The sequence below is a fragment of the Camelus bactrianus genome, chromosome 21 (genome assembly GCF_048773025.1).
Source record: "Camelus bactrianus isolate YW-2024 breed Bactrian camel chromosome 21, ASM4877302v1, whole genome shotgun sequence".
NCBI classification, from domain to species: domain Eukaryota; kingdom Metazoa; phylum Chordata; class Mammalia; order Artiodactyla; family Camelidae; genus Camelus; species Camelus bactrianus.
In genome coordinates, this window is record NC_133559.1 from 28,921,312 (window position 1) to 28,949,291 (window position 27,980).

General features: G+C 45.3%; 1 protein-coding gene across 3 annotated transcripts in view; it reads right to left on the minus strand.

The window, feature by feature from the left end:
* COLGALT2 (collagen beta(1-O)galactosyltransferase 2) overlaps nt 1-27,980 on the minus strand; it is a 123,752-nt gene that overhangs the window by 5,443 nt on the left and 90,329 nt on the right. For all 3 annotated transcript variants that reach the window (XM_074349940.1, XM_074349939.1, XM_010954958.3), the window contains 5 exons: nt 24,839-24,958; nt 14,784-14,860; nt 11,120-11,226; nt 3,554-3,686; nt 2,313-2,440 (listed from right to left, as the gene is read on the minus strand). In XM_074349940.1, the coding sequence (XP_074206041.1) occupies nt 2,313-2,440; nt 3,554-3,686; nt 11,120-11,226; nt 14,784-14,860; nt 24,839-24,958 (565 nt within the window). The remainder of the gene's footprint in view (nt 1-2,312; nt 2,441-3,553; nt 3,687-11,119; nt 11,227-14,783; nt 14,861-24,838; nt 24,959-27,980) is intronic.

A 27,980-nucleotide genomic window follows, 5' to 3' on the forward strand; every position in this document is an offset into this window, starting at 1 on the left:
CCCCAAGCCGTGCCCACGCTTCCTCCTGGGTGCTCTGTCCCCAGGCGTGTCCTGTCGTTCACAAACAACTTCTGTAACACAGGAGGTGCCCTCAGCCTTCCCACCTTCCCTAGCCCCGTCATGCATCTGCAGCGCATCACTGTGTCTGGAACCTAGTCGCTTCCACTTGTCTGGAGCAAGCTGAGGACATCCGCTCCCCGCTCACTCGATAAAGCTGACTTCCTCTGTTTTGCCTGAAACTATCTCTTTCAATACTCAAGGGATCCCTCTTGCCGAAACATCCCAGGATTTGCAGAACAAGTCTGTGTTCACCTTCAGTCCTTCTGAGGACAAACACATCAGCCTCCCAGCCACTGTCTCCTCAGGACCCAAGAGCCTGGATTTCTCTCTTATACAAAGTGCAAGAGAAAATTCTACTCAACACTTGAGATGCGGCCAGAGTGGCTGAGGGATGGGGGGTTTGTACTCAGTTTACTGATTTTACTAAATTTAAATTTTAATTGAAAAATTGAAGATGTATAAAATATTTTTTTCCACTACACAAGATGTACTATTATATTTTGGCAGGACCACAGGTTACTTCAACAGCTGAAAATTTATCTGGATGGAGAATGTGTTGTATCTGCAAAATACACACTGGATTTTGAAGACAGGATGAAAAAAGAACATGGACTCTCTCATTAATAGTCGTAAAATACTGCTTACATATTAAAATAATTTGGATATGTTGGGTTAAATATAATTATTAAAGTTAATTCCACTCATTTTTATCTTTTCAACACGATCACTAGAAAATCGGAAGCGTTAGGTGGGTCACGTTACACTTCTGCTGGACGCGCTGCCCTAAATAATGACTTGCTCTTTTCTCCCTTTTTACAACTTCCTTTCTCTGAAGAAACCCAATACAGCAGCCATGGACAGCCTGTCCGCTTTCACATTCTGAATTTAAGTAATATTTGTTTTATTCATTTTAGAAAGTGAGATGTGAGCAGTCTGAAGCCACTATAATTCTTGATGAGTCTATAATAGATCTCAGTGTGATAGATCAAGTCTGGAAAACATCTTTTTTCCCCCTGTATCTTTATCAGGACGATCATTCTTCTTTCTTGGATCTGCTGGTACCCTGTCCCGGGAAATGTATCAGAGAAACTACAAGTGAACAGGGGCATGTGTCGATCCCAAGCCTCAGACTCCCCGAGCCCAGCCCTCTGTGATTCCAAGGCCTCTGTGCATGTCATGGAGGCATAGACTAGCTGCCCGGCTCCATGCCTGTGAGGCCTGAACCACAGGCTGACGAGCAGAGGATTCTGGAGGATTATAGGAACAATGACCTTAAGAGATCCTAGTACAGAATCTAATCACATGACTGGTACCTGACAGGGAGCCAGTCTTTTAAATCACTTAGTACCGATTTCTGGGTCTACTTCCCATGGGTTAGTTGAGCCATTCCTAGGTTCCTTTCAAGCTCAGAATGGCACATTTTCTAAGAGAACAAACATTCCACCTGGGCCCACAGCTAAGTGTCCCTCTGAGGATGGGAGGGGCAGGGACAGCCTGTCTCCTGCAGCTGCTGCAAAGGAACAGCCCCTGGTCTGATGAAACTGCCTTTGACACACAGCTGGGAAGTGCACATCACGCTTGGGAACTTTCTGCTTCACTGGAGAGAAGTAAAAAGTGTTATTTTAGTGTAAAAAGAAAATGAGAGAGAGAGAGAGAAAGCTCAGTTCCCAAGGTAGCAGGCAACGAGCATTAACTAAATGTCGGCTCAGAGCCAGTGCTCCCTTGGTGAGCCTGGCTTTCCGAAGACAGCCTCTGACCCCTCAAACCCAGCTGTCAGCGTTCTGTCCTGTTGGGCAGCCTCCCTCCCCAACAGGAGCACACCCGCTGACTTTCCAAACCTCCCACACCATCAGGGGCTGCAGAGGAAACCCGTCCACCTGGGAGCTGAGGCTTAAGGGTGACACAGGACCCTTGCCCTTGAACGAACGCCCCCTCCTCCCTCCACACACTCCCACCATGTACCACTTCTGCTGTGTTCCCAGGTGAGCGCTGAGCCTGAAGGCCCTCGATCTGCAGCCAGACCCTACGTCTCAGAGAATCTCCCATAGCTTCTCACCCTGCAGCACATAGACATGCAAAAACCGGAAGCTCTCCTCCACTCACTTCTTGTATCTGGGAACATTTATGGAGGAAAACCAGGAAAATGGAAGCTTGAGCCGTATCTTCTACGCGCTGGGGAGAGGAGGCACTCTGCCCCTCGGAAAGAACCGAAAGCCCCCAGTGCTCCTTGAGAAGCTCTTCTTGTCACTCACATCAGTTCCCAGTCCAGCTGAGCCCGGTCAATGTCATCCATCAGCGTCATCAGTTTCTTCTTAAACTGATGTTCAAAACGCACGTCGTCCTCAATGACAAGGGCCTTCTCCAGCTCTCGGTCAATCACCTGTGAAGGGCATCAGAGGACGTACTGTGAGAAGCTTGGCACCTGTTCTTTATTTAACAAGTATTGAACAGTTGAGTGTGTGGTGGTGCAGCGTGTTAGAGCTCAGAGCTGGAGCCCAAGCAGATGCCGTCACAGGAGGACAGGCAGATAAACTGGCACATTCACAGCAGTGCGAGGAACGGATCTGCAATTAAACGCAGCATCATGGACGAATCTCATAATGTCTGAGAGATTCTATGTGCCATACAGTCCTATTCATATAGGAAGTGGACAAAAGTGGACAAAACTATTCTGTGCTGTTAGAAGCCAAGACAGTGATCACCCCTGGGGACTGATGGCCTGAAAGAAACACAGAGGGGAGACGAGCTTCTGGGTGCTGGTGACCTGCCGGTGACCTGCCAGTGACCTGCCACGTGAGCCACGTGCTGGTTAACGTGGTCGTGCTGCTTAACTTGTGAAATTTCACTGGCCTGCACCTTATGTTCCGTATACTTCTGTCTATAAAATTTCATGTAAAGTGTGAAGAATAAAGAAGACGGGCATAGACTGGATCATTAAGAGAAGGCCCTTTCAAGGGGCCTTTCTCTGGGGACTGTTTTCTTGTGGGAACTGACCCTTAGTCTAGAACCCCCCACCTTCAGTACCACCCCCATCAATGTCTGATCTGTAAGGCATGGGTTCAAGTCCTGGCTCTGCCACTTCTTGCCTGGGCAAGATATTTATTTATTTTCTCTTGGGTAGAATGGGCCCATCCCCCGCCACCCACCTCACGCGGCTTCTGGGTGGCTTCCTGTGTTGAATCACTTAATAACCGATGACATGCTAGATACACACAAGGCATTCCTACTAAGGGTGAGGACGCATCAGCATGAGTGTGGCCCCCGGAACATGAGCGTCGTCCCCAGCCATCGTCCCACGTGGCACCAAAGCTACCCCTCCCTGCTTGTCACTAGTCTGGTGTCAGAAGGGACACGAGGGAACACCAGCTTCCCAGCATACTCCCAGAACAGCTGGGAAGCTGTTCACTTTATATCTGGCCCTAATTCACCTACAAAGTCCCACTCTCCTTCTTCTTCATCACACAACTGCACATCTGAATGAAGCATCGTTTACCTCTTTCCAGACAGAGTAGTGGCTAAGGAAGCAGCCGATCTCACCCCTGGTGAGAGGCCTGGACGAGTAGGGATCACGATATCCAGGCAGCATTTCGATATTCAGGGCCTTCAGCTGGCTTGTGTTGAGTGCCCTGCAGGACAGAACACGTCTGGAAATCAGCAAGTTGAGAGGTCCGCACCACAGAAGTCAGAAGAGGGGGTGCTCTGCATCTTCCCAGAGCGTTTCTACACACTGAGAAGGGCGCCCGAGTCTCCCCGTTATCTCCGAGGAGCTCCTCGGGGCTCAGGCGTTGTGGTAGCATGGTGCGCTTTGTGAAGACGAAAGATAGAAACTGATTCAAGAAATAGATATTCTGATCTGAATACACCTATAACAAGTAAGGAGGTTGAATTAGTGAAAAAAAATTTCCCACAACATGGTCCAGGAACAGACAGATTCACTAAAGAATATTGCCAGACATTTAAAGAATTAACAACCTTTCATAAACGCTTACCAAAAATGGAAGAGGGAACACGTCCCAACTCATTCTGTGAGGTATTATCTTGATACCAAAACCAGAAACAGACATTACAAGAAAACTGCAGACCACTATCTCTTATTAACATAGATACAAAAATCCTCAAGAAAATACTAACAAACAGAATCCAGCTATGTATAAAGGGGCTTATGCACCGTGACCACGTGGGATTTATCCCAGGATTGTAAGGCTGGTTTCACATGTAAAAAAGAAAGTGCTCTATCATTATTGACAAATCACAAGATAGAAACAAAAAAAGACAAAACCCAACTGTATAGGGACTAAATGTTTGTCCTCCCCCAAGCTCACGTGTGATGGTGTTAGCAGGTGGGGCCTTGGGTCATGAGGGTGGGTGTCTCGTAAACAGGATTAGTGCCCTTCTAGAAAGAGACAGGAGAGCTCACTCTCCCTCCTCTCTGCTGTCTGCTGTACGGGGGCACAGAAAGAAGACAGCGTCTACCAGCCAGGAGGACGTCTCTCTCCATCACCCAGCCACGCTGGCACCCTTCTCTGGGATTCCCCAGCCCCCGGAACTGTGAGACACACCTGTTGTTTAAGCTACCTGGTCTATGGTAATTTTTACAGCAGCCCAAACTAGGACTCCATCAGCCTTTCATGATAAAAACACTCAACCCAATCAAAGCCATCAGTGAAACCCCAGTATCATACTTCATGGTGAAGGGCTGAATGCTTCCCTTGAGCATCAAGAACAGACCAAGGACGTCCAAGGACGTCCACTTTTCCCTCTTCTGTCCAACATTGCACTTGAGGATCTAGCCAGCATAACTTAATTAGGCAAACAAATGATACTCAGGTTGGAAGACGAAGTACCACAATTACATTCACAGATGACACAGGGTTTTCTACACACAAGATTAAGGGATACACACACCGTTGAGCTGTCCCTTGCAGGCTGGCAAGCCTTGTAATGACCTAGTGACAGCCGACAGAGACAATCAACAGTTTACTGGATAAGGGATCTTATACATCCAAGCAGAAGGTCCTGGAGCAACACCCCACTGAGCACAGCAGCCAGCGGGCAGGACATGGCAGCAACCTTCGCCTCTCAGGGAGCAGGAGGCCACAATTTACAGGAGCAATTGACATCAGGTTGGCCCATCAGTTACCAGGGAAACCAGTGGCTGGGGCGGGGCAAGCACGTAGGCCGTGAGTGATTAAGCCCTATAATTACGAGGGTTGGATAAGTCATGTGAGTGAAGCGGGGTCTGGTCGAGCAGAGGATGAGCAGAGAGCAAGAGGACAGCCATCTTGAATGGCCTGACCACACACTCCACCCCTACATACTCTGCCTGTTCCTTAGGATCCTGGCCATGGTCACCCCTCTTCCACGATCTCCCTGGGGTCAGGTGTGTAGAAGTGCACTGTAACCGAGTACCACAAAGGCAAGACAGACACCAGCAGCTAAAGAGGATCAAGAGGAAGCCGGGTACTTGGCATGGGGGACAGAGAAGGTGGGAGCCTTCAGTCATCCCTGCGTGGTCACGCTGGCCGGGCCAGCTGTCCACGGCATCTCGCTGCAGACCCAGCAATCAGACTCATTGCACAGCGGGGCCACCACTGTTGCCCAGTCTGCGAACAGACACCCCTACTCAGGCTGGAGAGGGGATGTGAGATGTCCTGATAGGCACAGTACGGGGGAGGGCGTGACCATCAAGCAAAACGCGAGCAGCACCACACCCTGAGACGTACCACCCCGCCGCGGTTCCTGTCCTGGCCTGAGGGCCAGGCCCCTGCTCCACCCTCGGCCCCCACGGCAGGCACCTAACACTGGAGAGGTGATACGACTCCGAGGCTAGTGTAATGGCGCCTTTCCCCAGTCGGGGCCCTGATGGATTGCCTTCACAGGCTTCAGTGGGGCCATGCAGCGGGGCCAGGCAGAAGACAGGTGAAATCTCTAAGCCCCTCTTAAATCCTATTCCGCACGTGGTGGCAAACTCTGAGCACCAGGGCCTTACCCTGCCAGGCCCCGGGCCATTTTACAATGTGTGCCCCCTGGGGGTAGATCCTGAGACAAGGCCAACAGTGAGTTACTGTCCTGACTGATAGCTGGCAATGTCCTTGGGTGGTCACCAGTTGAACTTGGATGGTGTCGACCAGCTGCCTGTGGGTTAACATGGCACAGGCACTGGGACGACTGCTCCCGGGGTGTTCAGTTACAGCTCGTAGGGCTACAGTCCGCCTCCTGGTCCACACACTGAGAGAGCGGGCTTCCCGTCTCAGCTGCGGTTTAGACAGTCCACCCATTCATCCTTTCAGTTAGCCAGCGAGCAGTGGGATTATTGGGCAGGTGGAAATGCCGGTGCGTGCCATTTTTATAGACCCATTTCTGAACTTTGTGGCCGGTAAAGTGGGTTCCTCGTTTGCTCTCTCTGTCCATGGGGGTCCTGTATTTCCTGCACAGCTGTTCTAGACCCCAGATGGCGGTCTTCTGCTTTGCTCGACGACTCTGCTGAGCGGCCTGTAGTGTCTCTCACCTGCTGTAACACATCACAGACTGCACACAGCTGTTGTCCCATCACACCATATCGTTGCTCTGCCCGCTTCCAGAGCTGGGACCAGAGCCCAGGGGTACTCTTATTATTTTTCTGTGGCCAAACCCTTCTGGGTAATTGGCCACATCCAATTAACAAGCCTGTCCCTGAATTAATATCCCTAAAGGCTGTGTCTAATTGCTTGGGGCTGGAACACATTACAAAATCCAGGTCCTTGCATTTTGTCAGTATTCACCAGCCAGCCCTGTGCAGTCAGATGAGCCACGGGCATGGGGCTGCTACTTTTAAACTGGAATGAGACTCTGAGGCTAACAGGATATCATCAGTATAATGGCAAAGGAAGCCATCTCTCCTGGTGGTCAGCTGCCTCCAATCTGGGAGAGGGAGCCATTCATCTGTACCCTGTGGGACAGGGACATCTATGACTTTTTCCCAATCTTCCTCCTCTTCTTCACCAGTGCTCTTGGTGGGGTATCACACCTTGGGGCTGCAATTTGGACAGGCCATGAACACCTGGGCTCTCTTAACAGCCCCAATCATCAAGGACTGCAGCTACGGAGCCCCACATGCTAGCAGACGGCCACCTCAGGATCACCCCTGCAGCTTCTCCTTCCCGGTCCGTATTTCCCAACGTCTGGGCACTCACGGGGAGCTTCCTCACCCTCCTGGCTGGCTCAACATTGATGGGCTGCACCCTGCAGGCCTCGAGCCGTCTAACTGCCCAGCCTGGAGACTGAAGGAAGAGCCTGGAGTCATTAGTGGTTTATTGGACGGGGGGGAACCTTACAAGCCTGAAGCAAGTGGTCCCAGAGCAACACCCCACTGTGTGCAGCAAACAGGCAGGACATGGCAGCAATCCTCACTACTCTGGGAGAAGGCTATCATCTATAGGGGGAATTAACATCACGTTGGCTCGTCAGTCACCAGGGAAGCCAGCTGCTGGGGCGGGGCAAGCACGTAGGCAGTGACTGATCAAGCCCTATAGTTACAAGGATTAGATCGTCACGTGAGTGAAGCAGAGACTGGTCAAGCAGATGTAGAGAGAGCAGACGAACAGCCATCTTGAATGGCCTGAACACACACACACAAAACGCACACACATGCACAGCCACCACAATATTAGAACTGATAAATGAGTTCAGCAAGGTTGTAGGATACAAGCTCAACATACAAAAATCAATTGTATTTTTATGCACTTATCAATTTATAATCTAAAAATGAAATTAAGGAAATAATTCACAGCATCAAAAAGAATAAAATACTTAAGAATAAAATTAACAACATGAATGCAACACTTGCACACTGAACACTGAAAACTATAAAATATTATTCAAAGAATTATAAAAGATATAAACAAATGTAAAGATATCCCATGGCCATGAATCAGAAGACTTTATATTATTAAGACAGAAGAACTCCCCTCAGTTGATCTACAGATTTGATGCATTTCTTATTTAATATCCTAACTGTCTTTTTCTTTGTGGAAAGTGGTAACCCAATGCCAAAATTCACATGGAAATGCAAGGGACCTAAAATAGCCTAAATGATCTTGGAAAAGAATAACAAAGTTGAAGGACTCCTTATGTAAGAAGCTAGTGTGAAGCATAAGGATTGGCATAGACATCAATGGAACAGAATCGAAAATCCAGCAATAAACCATTACATTTGTAGTCAACTGATTTTTCACAAGGTTGCCAAGACAATTCAATAAAGGAAAGAATCGTCTTTTTAACAAATGATGCAGGGACAACTAGATAACCATGTGCAAAAGAGTGAATTTGGACCCCTACCTCATACTATATAAAAAACTTAAAATGTATCAAAGATCTAATGTGTAAGATATATGTATGAGATAAAACTATAAAATTCTTAGAAAAAACATAGAAGTAAGTCTCTGTGCCTTTGTATTTGGCAATGGATTCTCAGATATGACACCAAAAGCATAAGCAACAACAAAAATATAAATTGGACTTCATCAAATTAAAACCTTTTGTGTTTCACTGGATACCATCATGAAAGTGGAAAGCTTTTGCACAGTAAAGGAAACCATCAACAAAATGAAAAGACAACCTGTTGAATGGGAGAAAATATTTGCAAATGATATGACTGATAAGGAATTAATATCCAACATATATAAACAGCTATTACAACTCAACATCAAGAAAACAAACAACCCAATTAAAAAGGGAAGGAGAGCTGAATAGAGATTTTTCCAAAAGAGAAAATACAGATGGCCACCAGGCACATGAAACAATGTTCAACATTGCTAATCATCAGTGAAATGCAAATCAAAACCACGATGAGATATCACCTCACACCTGTCAGAGTGGAGATCATCAAAAAGAACACAAATAACAAATGTTGGCGAGGATGTGAAGAAAAGGGAACATTTGTACACTGTTGGTGGGAATGTAAATTGGTGCAGCCACTATGGAAAACAGTACGGAAGTTTCTCAAAAACATAAAAATAGAACTACTATATGACTCAGCAATTCCACTCCTGGATATATATCCAAAAAGAACACACAAAAAACCCAAAACACTAATTCGAAAAGATACATGCATCCCAATGTTCATAGCAGCATTATTTACAATAGCCAAGACATGGAATCAACCTAAATGTCTATCAACAGATGGCTGCATAAAGACAACATGGCATATATAAATATATGTGTGTATGTATATATATATATATATATATATGGGGGGGAGTGAGAGGCACAGACCACTGGGTGTAAGACAGGCTCAAGGATGGAGTGTACAACACGGAGAATAGAGCCAACATTTTGTCAGAACTGTAAATGGGAAGTAACCTTTAAAACCTGTATAAAAGACAAAAATAAATAAATATAAATGAAATAAAATAAAAACTAAAAAAAAAAAAAGAAGTAACAGGACAGTCTTATGGAGGTAGAGAATATGATTCATCTCTAGTTTTAAAAAGCTTATGGTGTCCATCAACAAATGAATGGATAAAGAAGATGGTATATATATATATATATATATATATATATATATATATATATATAGAATACTACTTAGCCATAAAAAGAATGAACTATTGCCATTTGCAGCAACATGGATGGACCTAGAGATTATCGTACCAAGTTAAGTCAAAGACAGACAAACATCATATGATATCACTTACACATGGAATCTTAAAAAAAAATGGCACAAATGAACTTACTTACAAAACATAAACAGACTGACAGACACAGAAAACAAACTGATGGTTACCAGAGGGGGAAGGGGGCAGGGGTAACTTAGGAGTGTGGGGTTAACAGATACACACTACTGTACATAAAACAGATAAACAACAAGGATTTACTGTACAGCACAGGGAATATATTCAGTATCTTGTAATAACTTATTATGGAAAAGAATCTGAAAAAAAAATCTATATAAAACCGAATCACTTTGCTGCACAACTGAAATCAATACAATATTGTAAATCAACTATACTTCAAAATAAAAAAACCACTTTTGTGTTTCAGTGGACACCATCATGAAAGTGAAAAGACAGCCCACAGAACCATAAACTCTACTGCATCCAAGAATAGGGCTGCCAGATATAGCAAGTAAAACATAGACTGTCCAGTCAAATTTCTATTTCAGATAGACAATAATTTTTTAGTATGAGTAAGCCCTGTGCAATGTTTGGGACAAATTTAACGAGTGTCCTGTACTTTATATGACAACCTTACCCAAGAATCACCTTGAACTTCTTAAATGCAGATTCCCAACTCAAGATGCCCTCTTAACCAGACCCTGGGGACATCTGACATTGGTGTCCAGGCTACACTTTAAGAAACTCTGGGGAGAGACTCTAAAGGAGTCGTAAAAACTTTCACAACAGCTTCTAGCCATACTCCTTAGAGCCATTCACATTCCAAACTGACACAGAACATGAACTGTAGATTTTGCAAATCTCCATGCTTTGAAATAAGAGTGTCAACTAAAAGGGCAAAGCAAATCAAAACAAAACAATAAAGCAATAACAAAAACCCCTGAAGGAATCCAACCAGGTACCCTATGTGACTTTCCTGCCACGTTCCTGGGAGAAGTGATTGGCCCGGGCAGACTGTGGCAAGCATCTCATGCAACAGGACACACAGACCATTATGCAGTTTTTCCATTTATTTTCTTCAGGTGGCCCAAGTTTAGACATTTTTGCTCTAAATCAGGCTCTGAATGCAACTCTGAACGCATTCTGTCCAACACAGGGCTGGAAACCACCACAGCCACAGCAAGAACACCCAGAGAGTGGAAAACCACGTCCAGGATGAGCCTTCAGTGCAGTGAACACCAGAGAGCACTGGATGGTGAGTAGATTTCAGCTCTACTCAGTGAAATGAACACGTACAAGCTACTGTCAGTCAAAGTTTTTCCCAAAGCAGGCTGCACTGTAAAACCATGCCTGTCTCGCAGTGACGGCAGATTCCTCCCATCAGGACTAAATCTCTGTCAGAGAGATGCTTCCCCACTCCAATCACAACTGCAAGGAGTCGAGAGGGAAAATAAAAACCAACTCACTTTCCATCCACAGCCTCGACAATCTTGACCTCAATTTCCTGCTCGTACAGCGTGCGTAACATCCGGTCCCGCCTGTCCTTCCTCCGCTTGAGGTTTATCATGAAAATCTAACTCAGGAATTGAACAGGAAGAGAAACACAGATTATTCAAGTCTCATTTCAGGCTGTTTGAAAAGTAAAGTAAATGTAAGGAACAAAGTTGTAGTTAGGATAAGGAATGGAAAAGGTAGGGAAAGCTGTGATGAAAATTCGCTTATATTTCATTTCAGGTCAAAAAGCTACTCTTCAGGAAGCCAAAGGTGAATTAAACCCAAAACACATGAGACTAAGGGGTAAGAGGCAGCCTGGCAAGTGGTTAGATTTATCAGCGGACCTAAGTTTACAACCCGTTGTTCACTAAGTGTTTGCTCTGGACCATTTCCTATGCTTCAGTTTCCTCAGCCATAAACCTGAGATAATATAAGTCTTATCACATGGGTACTAAATGTTAGCTATTCTTTATAATTTATATCCACTGTAGAAAAATTTAAAGTCATTCAAAGAATAAGAAAAACCTAGTCTCAGCAAATTCCTATTTCCAAAGGTTCCAAACTGAATTATCAAGGTCTCAATTTTAGTAGCTTCTTTGCCAGGGATCTTCAACTCCCTTAGAATTTTTCTAAAAGAAGCAAAGAGCCCTACCCTTGGGGATAACTCTTTGGTAAAAGGCATAACTTCCACATCACGTGGATGTGGGGGTAACCTTATAGAGAGGACACGTACCGCTCCATGAAGTCCCCCAAAATGTGCATTCAGACTATCCCTCATGAAGGCTGGGGCCACGTGAAGCCCCTCACCTTAAAACCTGAATTCCCGATGGCTGCACTGAACACACATATAACTTCCCTGTAACTACAGAGTCACAGATAATGAGGCTAGCCTGACTTAAGGAGCCACAGAAGTACCCAAAGCTTCATGAACAGTATTATAGCTAACTGTGTGTTTTAATGAAGTCCTTTTCTACAAGCAGTAATAAACTCACCCTGAATATTAAACTAGTCCTTCAAGAGAGAGAGATTTCAGCTGCTAGCAGGAAATACCGACTAGCACTGAAACATCCGTAACATATGGTTTAGTGATAACGTTTGCTTTATGCTACGTCTAGAATAAAGAAGAAATTATGTCTTATAACCAGGCTGGAGTTCAGACCCTGCTGGAGGTTAAGCTGTGGTTCACATGGTCAACCTGAATGTAGTCATCAAGGTGTTACATGTTTTACTGGATCAAAAGCTATGCTAACTAAAATTTCAACCCTTCCTTACAAAATATTCTCACTCCTGTCCAGTCCTTGACGCAGCTCTGGGCCAAGACACTGACGGAGGAGTGTCTCCTCTCTCATCTGAATCAGAGCAAAGCACATTGGGTACATCATGATTTCATTACTTCCACTGTTTACCAACTAAGTAATTATTATTATTTTTTAAACTTTTAAAAAACTTTTAAAATTTTATTTTATTTGGGGGGGTTGGTAATTAGGTTTGCTTACTTATTTTATTTTTAGAGGAGGCACTGGGGGTTGCACCCAGGACCTGTGTACGTAAGCACGCGCTCTACCACTTGAGCTGTACCCTCCCTGCTAAGGCAATTGTTTTTTAAAAAACGATTTCTGTGGTGACTCTGTTTGCCTTGTTACTTGGGATTTTATAACTTAATGAGCTATTTTCATTTATATTTCATTTTATTCCTATTCAGAATCATACTGGGCTGGGCCACGTTCCACCTCCTGGTTTTCTGGCTCTGGACAGGAACGGGCACTTCCTCATGTGTACACACCGAGCTCCCTGCGGTCACTCTGGGAGAACAAACAGAAAACAAAACAAGACCCCCCAAAATAAGAGAAATACAGCACAAAGTCCCCTCAGACCCAAGACCTCTAGTCTGGGAAGACTTTAGTAAATAATAATCCTGTCCGGGGTTCCTGCCCGGGACATGTGCAATAAAAACCATAGCCGTGAAGGAAAAACACAGACGGCTCTGCTCATACTTAGTGAATGGCAAACAGAGAAAAAGTCACAGAGCCAAATGCAGCCCAGACACCACCAGCAAGGTCACGGAGGACAGGGAAGGTTGCAAAGGTCCCTGAAAATCCCTTTTCCCACTCTCCTACCTCTGTTCCAGATGGAGAGGTGATGGCCAGGACTCAGGAGAGGAGTCCTCACGTCTCCATCCTTCACAGAGCTGGCCTCTCCCAGAAGGCTTCTAAGAAGGACCGGGTCCCTCCACTCACAACCCAGGGGACAACCAGAGCAAGAAGATCCCGCTTTTGTCCCATTTCATGTGCTTTGGTTTGATCCTCATCAGAATGTGTGCTAAGAGGAAAAATGAATATATGGAAAGACCCCTGGGTCCTTTTACCTCGAGTCCTGAGAGCTGGTGAGAGCCACAGGGAAGGGGAGCTGCGGTGATACGTGGAGCCTGGTTCAGCGTGTGGCAGGGGGGCAATGCTTCTGCAGCCCTAATGGTTTTTAAAACTATTTTCACTTTAGTCTAATTCCTCCTGACTACACTTGAAATCATCTCTTCTCATTCTGCCCTCTGTGGAAATAGCATTAATAGCTGCTAACTCTTTTCCACTTAATAATCATGAAATCGTCTTTTCCATTCCTGAAGTCTGCCTGTAAATAAATTTTATAGAAGAAATCCCAATTCCCAGGTCCAGGAGCAGTTTAAGAGGATTGTACTTTGGAGAGATAAACAACATGGCACAGGGTGATAAACAAGGCATTTGATTTCAGCTAAGCAGTGGCAATGAGCACAGGGCATAAAGCTTGGTCTAGAACATACTCAGAATCCCCTGAGAAGTTCTACCTCAGTTTGCATATTCCTGAGGCACTGTCCTGGTCTCTGGACCACCAAGTTCCGGAACACTGATCAGCACCGATGTGACATGAGGGACCCGTGGAGGATTCAGTGACTGGAAGTCACAGTTCTGGCCCTGCCAAGTATCTGCTGTGGATATTACTAAGACAAGCATCTCTTTCCGTTTCTGCTTCATCCTTTACACAATTGAAACAATAATAAATATGGCCCAATAATAAATATAACAGAGCACTATTATAAAGTTCTGGTCTGCTGAAAGGGGAAATTTAAGAACGTTTCTTTTTTCTCTATTTCTTTGTCCTCTAAACCCTGCCCTCCAACCTTTTCCCGTGGGAAAACAGCAGAGAGAAAATAAAGCAGAGTGTTCCGGAATGGTTTTTATCTACCCAGAATAAAGTTAAGAGGACCAATACCTAAAACACGTATCTGCTCTACCCTACCCTTGAATCTTGATTAAAAAAGGTTCATAAAATACGGTAATATCTGCTCCTAGAAAATATCAAATTCACCTTCATAACTAAATAGTAGCTGCTTTCTGACTCGATGATTAACTCACGTTTACCATGATGCTCCTTTTTTTTTTTTTAACATAAGTAGACTAAGGTACAACAAAAACTGAGGCCCTTTTCCAAGACCTCGGTGTCTCTTCGGCAGCCGGGCCAGTCTGGCTGGCTCTCAGATGTGGGCTCGGGCTCATGTTCCGATACAGACAGGGAAACGTGCCGTCGCCTGGGCACAGGTGCACGTGTGCGCGCGCGCACACACACACACACACACACACACACACACACACACGCCTTTCCTACCTCATCAAATCCCATCTTGTCTGGATATTTAGGGACCACTGAGACAAACTGGGAAGGTTCCATGGGAGGACCGTCAACTGGAAGACACGAGAAACACAGAGAGTGCTTTGTTAGTGAAAGGCGCGGAGAACAGCACGCCACCCGCACGCCTGCCTCTAAGAACACAACCCGGGTGCCCAGGCAGGGGCAGCCAGCCGCTCCGCAGTGTCCCAGGGCTCAGAGGCGGCACGAGAGCCCTGGTGGGGGCGGCGCTGGTGCTGAGGGCACTTGTTTATATGCAGATTGCACTGTTTGCTCTTATTTCCCTTAAGACCTGTTTTAGGAGCATTTAGGAGGTGGTTCAGGGCCGTGATGAAGGGCTCTGGAGTCAGATGATCTGGGTCCAGACTTTGGTCTGTGAAGGTCTGGAACAGCTGGTGACGTCTCTGAGCTTGTTTCTTTGCGTGTAAACTCAGGATAGTAGAAGTGTATCTCTTAGAGGGCTATAAAATTTAAACTAGACCAACAGGCAAAGCACTAACCACAGTAAATTAAGTAAACATTTAATGACTCCTAGCTCGTACTCACCGTGGCCCACGAGGCAAGAGCTAAAAAACAGGCAAGATTTTTTTTTTTCCTGAAGAATGCTTTCTTCCCCCTATACATTTAAAGTTGTCAAACTCTGGGACTAGTTTTTATCCCATCCAAGCAGGTTGAGCTAAAGGTCCTTTATTTTAACGTGAACTCACCTCCGAGGGCCAGCCCATATCCCAGAACTCGGTACAGGGAAACAGGCAAGTTTCCAGAGGTGTGTCATGTCTCAAGTAGTAAAAGTTTTATGTATTTGATACTCTGAAAAAGCTTTCGTTAGAAACTCTGTATTCTAAAGGTTAGAAGCAATGTTGAGGAAAGAACCTGAGAAGGTCTTGAAGACTTTTCGTATTGCACAAACTCAAAGTGCCCCTTTGGTTTGCCTTAAAGACGTAATGCAAGGAAAATTTTAAGTGCGAGCTGGTAACTGAAAAACGATCGCTGATGGCCATTGCTCCTGTTCACCAATCACCGATATCCATTCCTCTCTATTTCAGGCACGTGAGAGAGAGATGCTTTTTCATCCTGGAGGGTGGTCATGGCCACATGAGTTGCTGCCATTCATATCTCCAAACCCTCCTCCCACCCCCGCCCCAGCCCCACCACAATGATCTTAGCAGCCTGTGTTGATATGGAAAAGTCACAAACTTGAGGGTGCCTGCCAGCATGTGGAGGGCGGCTGTCCGGGAAAGACACCAGGACCACCGCAGAACTTGCACAGCAAGACAGGGGCCATGGCTGTATGAAGCCGGCGAGATTTCAGTGCTGTTCGGTATCCCAGCAAAACTTCGCCCATCCTGACTGAGATACTGTCCAAAGAATATCATTGATTTACCTTACCCTTCACTGGGGGGGTTAAAGACAAACCATGACGTCCAGTTTGACTTATGATCAAACGATGTGAAACTGTACAAGGTGGTGGAAAAGGTTCCCTAAGCCAAACATGAGAGTTGGTCTTCTATCAAACCCGACCCTCACCGTCACATTTCTGTGAATACACAGTGTGTGTGTTTCTGTTTCTATTAGCAGCCCGGAATATTTTGGTCCTCTCTGCTCCACCCCACTCCATTAATTTCTTTTAAAATCAACAAATGTTGACTGCAGGGCCACCACGTACAGGGTTAGGTTTTTACAAGTAAAAAACACAACATACAAACTCCTTCCTGTTCGTGTTGTTTGAGGAGCTGTCTAGTTCTCCCTGGTTGGGCCCTGGACTTGGGGCGGGGGTATGTATTTGGGGTTACCCTTTCCGCCCTACTGGTCTCCACTTGGCACTCTCATGGACTGCCTGGCTGTAACATTTCAGCCACAACTCCTACAACTTTTAACCACTTTGCTCCCATGAAACACGGGCAGTCCTTGCGTTCACAGGGCAAGTATCCCCAGAAGCCACAAGCGCCTGGCTCCTGAAAACCACCACTGAGCAGAAACATGAGCCTCAGGCGTGGGTTTTGTCACTGCAGGTAGAGCTGAGTCATAGGGAAAACAAGAAATTCCATGAGTTCGACCTGAAAAGCTCACTATGTGGGGAGAAGGGATGCCCTGGCTGACATCAGACTTGAAGGTGAGGTACATGCCAGCTTCTGTCTGCAGCCATTCCTGACTCCGTCATTCATAATTAATCCAGTCCCTCACTGAATCCCTCCCTATCCACGTCCCTCACTGTTCCACCAACTGAGATGTGCTTCGTTGGCTCCTGGATAGTTTCGAGACCTCGGAATAATAATAGTTCCTGGTAGAGAGAACGTATTACTGAACTCTGGGCTACACTCTTGTCATACGTCATCACATTTATTTAATCTTCACAACGTGCACTATGGGGTGGGTCTAGTGTCACTGTTTCATAAGGAAACAAAGGCTTAGATATCTTGCCCAAGGTCACAGAGCTGAGAGAGCTGACATCTGAGCCCACATCTGACTCCTGCACTGAACCCGCAACCCCCACTCTACCCTGTCCCCAGAGTTGTTCTTTGGTAGCCACTGGCATCAAGTTGGCCTTGGGCAACTGGGCTGGGCTCATAGCAGCTCGGTTAGCTAAGTCCTTGTTCCTGGGCAACCACCACCTGTCGCTCCTTCTGCGGTCTACACTGGAGCACACACCACCCAGCATACAATGGACCAGCCCAGCCACGCCTGGGAAGGTATTTGAGAGATTGTGCTTGGACCAAATCATCACTTCTCTATAGCTTTTCCTGGATTTCTTCCATGGCTGCAGTCACACCCTTGCGCAGTCCTCACTCACCATGCCTGGGCTGTTCGACTGTTTCTCAGACACTCACATGCTCTTGGTCTCGCCTCACTGTCACTCATTTTGCGTACTGTTGCCAAAATAATCTTGTCCCTCAGACACAGCTCTGCTCTCCGCCATGACAGTCACGCTTGGCCCCTAAGTGCATTACAATGTGCTAAGTGGTTTCATAATCACCACATCGCTTTTTCCTCACTTGTATTTTTTGGGAGGAGGAGGGTATTATTTGTTTTTATAAATGTGGAAATTGAGGTCAACCCAGAGGTAGTCTTGTCCAAGGTCAAAGGGTGAGTGACTGGTAGACCTGGAACTCGGTTTTGGACCTTCTGCCTTCAGATCCAGTATTCCTAACAACCCTTCCGTGACATTCTCTTGCCTCAAAACATGTCAACATTGGGAACAGGCACCTAAGATTTCCCACTGCCTCGTGCTCTGATTTCACGACCAGTCTCCCCGTGCCTCATAACTCACTCACTCCTATCACCTTTGCAAGAGCTAACCTCCTGTTAGTCGTGCTCAAATTTTCTGTACCGGATGCACATTCCCAAACTTTCTGTACAGCTCCTAATGTATTAAGTGAGTAAGGACATGTGATGCAATGGGCAGAGTGCTTCTAAAATTGTTAGCCATCGATGTGGTTTTATCCCATCTCCACCACACCCAAAGTCTTCCACTCTGCCCTCTGGAAACTCCAGTCTGAAAGTCATAAACTCTCTGATATTTTCAGTCCCTTCACTATTTCTGAATATCTCTTCGTCTTTTTATTTTGACTAAAACTCGGCTTTCCTTAGAAGACACTGCCTCCTTTGCAGCAGAGTGGAAGCTGCTTTTTCTCATCTCCTTCAACTCACTCCAAACTGTTTTCTCTTTCATCCTTCAAAACCTCCAGCTTTGAACCATATTTTAGCATCCTCTACCTCCTAATCCTCTGGCTCACAATCTCACTGTCTCCACCATCATTCTTTGAAACCTCAGCATCCACATGGTGATCCATCCACCAACCTGGCTTCTAGGTCCTCGACTTTAGCACCAACAAACATTCTTTCAGTGACCCATTACCATATCTGCAACCGTCACAACCTTCTTGTCCTCACTTCCATTAGCAGCCAACCTAGATTTCATGGTCTAGCACTCAAAACATCCCTTGGAAAGACTCTTAAATTCCCTTCCATTGATCTTGCTTGGTAAAACTCCAAACTTGGAACAATGTGTGAGAAATTCACACCATCATGTTGACTGGATCACTTCAAAACGACAACCACAGATGTCAGAATGGCACTCGATATTGCCAAATGATGCAACAGTAAATCTGCTTTCCCATTCTCTGAGAGATCTGTTTTATGTCGTTTCCTCTCTCCTGACATCTTCAGCATCTCTCTTGATCTGCTGATTCGACTACATACATCATAGAGAAAATGTTTAAAGCCAAATTAGGCCTACCTTCTCCTTCCATCTCAAGTCTACAAGCCCAGCTGCATCCGTCCCTACACATTCTGCCTTCCCACCTGCTACAGCAACCCTGTTCTATCTAGAACGTGTTTTTCTCAAGGACTTCAGACTAAATTTACTTTCCTTTCTACATCATTAAATTCTCATTGTATATTGGCTTTTTCTCATTAGCATACAAACATGCTAAAATCCTATCTTAAAAAAAACAAACAACATAAAAAACAAAACAAAATGAAACAAAACCAAACCACCTCTCTCGACCTCTCACTCTCTTACAGCCACTACGCTAGTCTCCATGCCCACGAGATTCCACTTTCTCATGTCCCCATTACCCTCCCTTCAGCCCCCTCCAGTGGACTTTGTCGCCATCATGGCACTGAAGTGGTTCTTGTCAAGGTCATCACAGATCGCTATCTCGAGAGAACCAATGATCAGTTCCCTTTCTTCATTGTACTTGACTTTGCAGCATCTGGCTCCTTCTTGAAACGCTTCCCAGTTTTTCCTTCAGGCTTTCTGGCTGTCTGTCTCCCCCAGGGATCAGTCCTCCAGCCTCTCCTCTTCTTTTTCTATGTTCTTCTACTAAACAAGTTCACACTGTTCCATGGCTTCAAATATCCTCTTAATGCTGATGACTCTTGAGGATCTGTTTCCAACTGGAGTCTCTTCCCTGAACTCCAGATTCATCTACCCAACTATCTCCTAACTTCTCCACTCAGATGTCTAAGAAAAATCTTAAGCTCGCATGACCGAAACTTCCTTCCTCAACTCTTTTCCTATAAAGCCCTTCTCATTTCATTAAATGGTATACTAGGCCAAAATCCTGGAGTCAGCCTGGGTTCTTTGCTTTCCTTCATGGGCTGCATCCAGGTCCTGTTTGTAAGTCCTGTTGGCTCTAGTCCAAGATCGATTCCAAATCCACCTGCTTCTCATCACCTCTCTGCTACAGTTTGCATTCCAACCACCATCATCTCTCACCAGGAGAGATGCACTGGTCCCTGCACCCTAGTATCCACAACACAGTCTGAGCGATTTACCTGAATGCATGAGTCATCTCCTACCATCGTCCCTCCCTCCTCTCACACGGAATCCCACTACTCTCAGAATAAAATCCAGATTCCTTACAGTGGCTGCAAGGTTTTGCATGATCTGAAAAATGAAAACTTCTTTCTCCGTGACCCCATCTCCTTTTGGCCTTTGGCTCCTGGAGTACCGCAGGCTCTTTCCTAAGAGCCTTTGCATGTGTGTGCTTCCTGCTTGAAACACTGTTTCCCCCAAATATTCATGTGGCGGCTTCCTTGACATATTGTGTTGGAATACACCTTTCTTGGCAGAGATGCTGCTGGTTTTGTTGCCTGCTGTATCCCTAGCAACTGAACCATCCATGGAACATAGCATGTGCTTAATAACTACTTCTAGCCTGAATCTCTCTTCTAAAGCATCCTTACTGCTTCTAGGGTGGGCATGATGCTTTAGCTGGGTATTCAAGGACCACAATACCCAGGCCACTCCAACCCTCAGCCTTGACTGCCTTCTACTTCTCAAAGCCAACTCTCTTCCAGTGTGATAATGCTTTTTGAACAACGTCTTTGCTCAGTCTGTTTCTTCTGCCTATCACTCGCTCACCATGTCATTCCTTTTGTTTAAACGCCACACTTCTATCAAAGCCCAGTTTAAGAACCACCAGGCTCTCCTAGATTGCACCAGCCCACGGCAATCTCTCCTTATCCCAAATCCCTACTGCCCTTGTATCTGCTCCTTTCACAAAGCACTATACTGCATCACTGGGTCTTTTTTAAAATCTGACGTGTCTCCTCAGTTAAGTGTCAACACCCAGCAAAGAATTGGTTGTAAATGTTTTGAATCGCCAGCACCCTCACAGGGTGACCCCCTACAGTGTAGGTGAGCATCCAGCGTTTGTACAGGAATATGATGCCTCCTCTAATGCTTCAACTGTACAGTCTATTCGCAGCCATTTATTAACTGCCCGCTGGGCTCCAGATGCTGGCAAAGGGCTTTTAACATCTAGCTCATCCTTCCTGAGATGCTTGACAGATACGGTTCCAACATCACCAGCCTTTTATTAATCCTACACAGGCCTCCAGTCTATGTTCCTGTGTTCTTACCCTCAAAGGTTTATTTTCAATTACCTTCTTTATCCCAGTGATGTTCTGTCTTTTAAAATTCACAATCTGAAATTTTAACAAAATAATAACTAGGGAAGGTAAATACAAGAATTAAATAAAATGTGATTATCCAAAGGGCCTCGTACCAGAGTTGAGACGTACAGGGGATCAGCAATGACAGCTGTGGGTCACAGGCTCAGCCCCGGTGAGGACCCCACCCCGCCCCAGCACGGAGTGCTGTGCGTGTCTGTGATCACTAGCACCGATGTTGACAGTGTGTGTGCTTCTGTGCACAGGGAACTTTCTATGCCGTCAGTTCTAAGGGGGAAAAGAAGAGAAGGCAAGGCTCTGGGCAGCCTCTGGGCTGACGTCTACTGGGAGTCAAGACTGACAGCCACGGAGCAGGGTTTATAAGGGGAAACACATTACCAAGCGTTAACGGGGAGTCCTAATAACAGCAACACCTCACTCGTCCATGAAGTTGATGTGCATTATTTTATTTGCTCCTCCCAACTCTGCAAAGATCAGTCTTATTATCCTGTCGACTAAAACAAATGCACCACCTAGAAGTTGAGAGTTATGATTTACTCGGTGGACATTTCTGAGGACTGGAGACCAGGATGACAGCCTCTCGGATCGCTCTGAAGGACTGCTCCGAAGAGGGAGAGGAGGAGCCAGGATATATGGGAGTTTTACAACAAAGACCAGGTAGTCTGAACATTAAAAGATTACTTGTTAACTGAAGAAAACCAGGCATCTCAAGTTAAAGAATTTAGCGCTTCTCTATGTATGGGAGGGAGCAAACTTTGGGCTCACTGAATTCATTCCTTTGACAAGCATCTAGCTATCTAGGGCCGGTATCCTGTCCTTTCTTATTCTGAGTCCCTCAGAGGGCACCACTGTGAGTGGCTGCAGAGGCCAGGCTGCAGGCTTGTCATTACTGGGGCGGGGGGAGGGCACTGATGACTTGATGGCTTCAGCATTCTTTGTTTACTGACATGGTTTGCAGTATTTTTCGTTTACAATCCTCACTCCACAGATAAAGGAACTAAAGCTCTGAGAGGTTGAGTCTCCCTTGGTGCATGACAGAGCCTGAGTTCAAGTCCATTATCCTGGCTTCAAGTTCACTGCTCTTTGCAGTACAGTTTTTATTCACTTACTTATTCTCTCATTCACTTGTCTGGTCATGCACTCAGCAAATATTTGTTCGTTACCCAACAAGTATCATGTACTGTGCTAGGTGTTTGGGATAGAAGGCAATAAGACACTGCCCTTGTCCTCTAGGGTCTAGAACACAGACAAGAGGCAGAGGCAGTATCTATTGAAGACACTCACAGAAGAACTCCTAAGGGCTGGTTCTAGAAATACTATCACAATGAACCAGCTGCTATTCAGCCCTCACTTCCCCCCCAAGCACTGTTCCTTCCCCCATTATCTCAGTTGTTCTCCTTACACATAGAGAACAGAACTGATTTCTTGTTTCTCTTTTCAAACCCAAGGACACTCAGACTAGGAGAGACCGAGCGGCTTGTAAACGGTCAAGCGCATCAGCAGCGAAGGCTGCGCTGTCAGGAGTGCTTCGCTCCCCATCCGCGGGAGAGTCGACGGATGGGCGGATGGACCTGGCTCGTCACCCTGGTGCGCCCCTGCGCACTGGGCCGCCTGACGTTTTATCAACAGAATCCTATGTAAATACAGTAGGAGAGCTTCACATTTAAAGGGATCTTCCGACGAATCTTTATAATCATTGCTGTCTTTCTTATCTTCTGGTCCCAACTCCATTTCTTTAAAAAAAAAAACAAAAAATTCTGCTTTCTCTCTATGTCCTTGCTTTTTCATTATTTCTCAAACACTTTGAATTTCTGAGTCAGCCTTTTCTGAAACCATTCTTGTCATGGGCATTAGCTGAAAAAACACCCATGGACTCTTTTTCAGTCCTTATCTTACTTGAGCTTTCCCCACACCGCATGCTCCTGTTTTCTTTGGAATTCTGGGTTATCACATTACTCTGCTGGTGAATCTCAGCCTCGTATCTTGAGGCTTGATAGCACTTAAGTTCCAGATTCATCTCTCCACCTACTCACCAGGCATCTGCACCTGAACTCATTCATTCAGTTATTTGACAAATATTTACTGGGTGCCTACTAGGTGGCAGGTAACGGGTTACATCTTGAGACTAACATGAACGAGGAATTTATTGTCTGGGAGTGGGGAACAGGAAACTGGTGTTTTTATGGGCAACTCAGTGAGTCTAAAAATGAAGTCATAATTTTTCTTTGCAAATATCTTCTTAAATCTACACACACTTAATGTTTCTATAGTCATTCCAGACGCTCAAGTCAGAACTTAGAAGTTTCCCTCTGCTTCCCTTCTGCGCATCCAAAACCCTTGGCTAAGTCTTTTCAAGTCTATGTCATAAGTTTCATCTCCATTCCCACCGCCCCTGCCCCAGCTCAGATCCTCACCGTCTTTCACCTAGTTTACCACACAATGTCCAAAACGGTCCCTCTGGCCTGAGCCCAGCGCCCACTGCCCCACCCTGCCCCGGTCGTACTTCCCTTATCACCAGGTTTCAACCTGATATTTCTCTGCTAAAATCTCTTAAAAAGCTCCCTTCCTTTCAGGAACAATGCAAACACTTTCTTATACATTAGAGGTCCTTCTAACTGGGTTCCTGTCGACTTCCCAACCTCACTTCTCACTGTACCTCCCCAGTGACCCCCACTGGCCATGTACTCACAGCCTTGCTCCAGTGATGAATAACAGAATTTCTCAGATGCTGCGTGACAGTTCAGTGCAAACCTTCCCTCCCCTGGGTGGACACTCCCAAGATCCTCCCCTAGCAGAGTAGCCTGGTCACTCTCTCCTTTAGGCACCAGGCACACTGGACATAATAATTAGACATAATAATTTGTGCCCTGATTATTGAGCATTTACCAATCCTGGCATCATGCCAGACCCAGAGGCAAGAACAACAGTGTTTAAGAACCTGAGCTTTGGAGAGAGCAAGAGTGGTTCAAATCCCAGTTGACAAATAAATGTGTCATTTACTTAGCAGAATGGTCTAGAGCAGGACACTTAAACCCTCTACACCCCAATTTCTTCATCTTTAATGTGAGGATAATAAAACCCCTTTCACTGAGTAGTTGTAAGGATGACTGAGACAAAGTACAAAAATGTCTATCATGTTATGTGTTACATCATAAGCTATTACTAAATTGAAGTCAGAATGATCATTTTTGGTAGTAGACGTTTTATATACATCTCATGGAGAATTTGCCCCCAAACACTACATGTTTTAATCTTCATTTCACAACTAAGGAGGTCAGATTACTTGCCTAAAGCCATATAATTAGAAAGCAACAAAGTCAGAGTTTAAATCCAGACCACAAAACACCATTAGAGCCCTTATGTCATTATGTGAAATGTATTTACTGCATACCCAGCTCTCCACCTGCTCGGGAAGCCCCCTGGGGGCAAAGACTTTGTCACATTCATACTTCACACAGGGAAAGTTTAAGAGTGAATGAACAAGTGAACAAATGTGTTTCAGCCAAGGCAGCCTGACGGCTATGAGGCTCCAGGCCTGGGAGAGGGGAGCAGAGGCTGGTGTGGGCACCGTGGCAACGGACCAAGAGCCATCCCCGGGCTCCTGGGTCACTCACTCATTGCTTCTGTCTGCACGTGGACGAAGTTCTCGACGTCCTCCTGCAGGGTCTGATGGGGCTTCAGGGGTATGGGCAGGTAGCCGTAGTGCTCTCTGTTACAGAGATACATCTGGATGCCTGAGGACACAAGAGAGGGACAAAACTGGCCAGTCAGAGAACACATTTCTTAGTTTATAATGACAACCAAGGAAAAAGAGACTGGCCTGGGGCCGAAGCTGAGCTTGGCACAGAAATTGAACAAGTAGTTGTTTCAGGCACTGTCTGTAGACCTCAAAAATGCTCCTTTATTAAGAAAGTATAACATAGCACTGGGGGCAAAGAAAAATCTTGGGCCATTCTTCAGCTTAGAGGAAATTGATTTTTTTCCTCTCTGAAGAAAAAGCATCCTCGTGGCACGAACACTAAAGGCCTGAAAGGATCAAAAAGGAGGCCAGGAATTCCTGCTCCGAGAACAGAATGGAGCACTGCAATCCACCCACGGGAAACAGAGAGTGAGGGACAGCAGCCACGCTGGATGTGAAAACAAACAGGAAAATCCTGTAAGGCCGACAGATTATTATTAAAGCTAACTCTAGTCACATGTAGAACAAAAAATAAAAAACAGAGGAAATTTAAAATTTTCCATGATTCTCCATGGCTTTATTTCTTCTGTTAGCAAGCATGGCTTTGGAGTCAACCAACAGACATGAAATTTTGATAACAGAGTCAGAAAGGGACCAAAAAAGAGCCTGCATTTCAAGTCCAGTTAAGAACCCACATGAAAAGACAACCTATGGAATGGGAGAAAATATTTGCAAACGATGTGAATGACAGGGGCTTAATTTCCACAATATACAAACAGCTCATACAACTCAATAACCATAAAACAAACAACCCAATCAAAAAATGGGCAGAAGACCTAAACAAACATTTCTCCAATGAAGGCATACAGATGGTCGACAGGCACAGGAAAAAAAAAATGCTCAATTTCATAATTATCAGAGAAATGCAAATCAAAACTACAACGAGGTATCATCTTACACCAGTCAGAATGGCCATCATTCAAAACTCCACAAATGATAAATGCGGGAGAGGGTGTAGAGAAAAGGGAACCCTCCACTGTTGATGGGAATATAAATTGGTTCAGCCTTTATGGAAAATAGTGTGGGGATTCCTTAAAAAAGTAAAAACAGAGTTACCATATGATCCAGCAATCCCACTCCTGGGCATATATCTGGAGGAAATTCTAATTCAAAAGGATACACACACCCCAGTGTTCATAGCAGCACTATTTACAATAGCCAAGATATGGAAACAACCTAAATGTCCGTCGACAGATGACTGGATAAAGAAAATGTGATATATATATACAATGGAATACTACTCAGTCATAAAAAAGAATAAAATAATGTCATATGCAGCAACATGGATGGATCTAGAGATCATCATATAAAGTGAAGTAAGCCAGAAAGAGAAAGAAAAATACCATATGATATGACTTACATGTGGAATCTTAAAAAAAAAAAAAACCAAAAAAGGATGCAAATGAACTTATTTACAAAACAGAGACAGACTCACAGACATAGAAAATAAACTTACAATTACAAGGGGGGAAAGAGGGTGTAGAGGGATATATTGGCAATTGGGAATTGCAGATAATAATGACTACATATAAATAAACAAGGTCCTACTGTACAGCCAGGGAAATATTCAATATCTTACAATGACCTATAATGAAAAAGAATATGAAAGGGAGTATTATATATGTATGTATGTATAAATGAAGCACTATGCTGCACACCAGAAATTAACACAACATTGTAAATTGACTACACTTCAGTTAAAATAAAAAATAAAAAAGTAAAAAGAACTTGCAGTATGATAATGCCAGAGACATATCACAGCCCTCGTTTTCAACGCTTGTCCTCACAGCCCCCACTGGCTAACTCCATGAATTCGACAGCATGTGTCTTCAACCAGGTAGCTAGCGATACTGGAATCCAGAGGGGCTCAGAGACGTCCAGCGGCTGGTGGGCGTGACTAGGGAAAAGCGTGCTGAGGTAACGGGAAGAGCCTGCCATGCCCTGGTCCACGTGCCCAAGCTTCTGCTGTGTTAATTTCTACAATCGCCCATGCCTTCCAGACCGAGAATCGCCTGCAAGGTGACTTCTCTATTTTGCGTAGATGACATTTCCTCCAGTCAGCTGCATCACCTTCCAAATCGGGTGGAGCTGTCTCATGGCATTAACGGAGAAGAACAAACAAAGAAAAGAACCTTTGTCCTCTCCTTTACCAAATCTGGCTCCCGTCAGGGCTGGTCCTGCAAACACTGTCACCGCTCTTGCCTTCCCCAGGTGAACTCACTAACTCTCCTGTGTGCCCACACGAATGCTTCTGAGAAACTTCAAACCAAAATGTACCCTCCTGCAAGGTCGTGATGAGTTCAGGAAACAGAAGGAAAGTGATTTAATGTTTAGGTTGCCTCTCTACCCTAATTAGGCAAATCATTTTACCAATCAACTTTCCAAAGCTTCAGTAAAAGGGAGATGAGACCTAGCCAAGCTATCCGTCAAATGTGAGGGGACAAGAAAGGCATTTTCAGACACGCAAGATCATAAATATTTACTTCCTATCACACTTCCTCAGACGGTGACTGGATGATGTGGGGGAAGGAGAAGAAAGAGGAGTAAGCGGGAGGAAAGGAGAGGGTGGGGGTTACAAAACAAACAATCAGACAGGGAAGGTGTGGAACACAGCGAACAGGAGAGTCATTGCAGAAGGGAAGAGGAGGAGCCCCAGGTCCCCAGTGCTGGCACCTCTCAGACAGAGAGATTAGGAGGCTCCCAGAGAGACACCTTCACACACAGGCACAAAGAACATTTATTTGCTAAATCGGGCCTTTCCAAGAGGCACTTTAGGCAACTGGGGATCAGCTTTGGACTGTGTTAGTAATAATAAAACTAAGCAAATAAAAAAAGGCAATCACTAAATTAGATATGAAAGGAAAACTAACCATAGTCTTTAATTGGAATTGGGGTCACTTGATTATGACAACAAAAACACTGACCATAGATCTGTCTTCAATTACCATGCAACTCCATCAAGAGGACAGGGTGCTGGGAAGAATGCATCTGTGTGGAGGGGCCAGAGGGCGGACAGA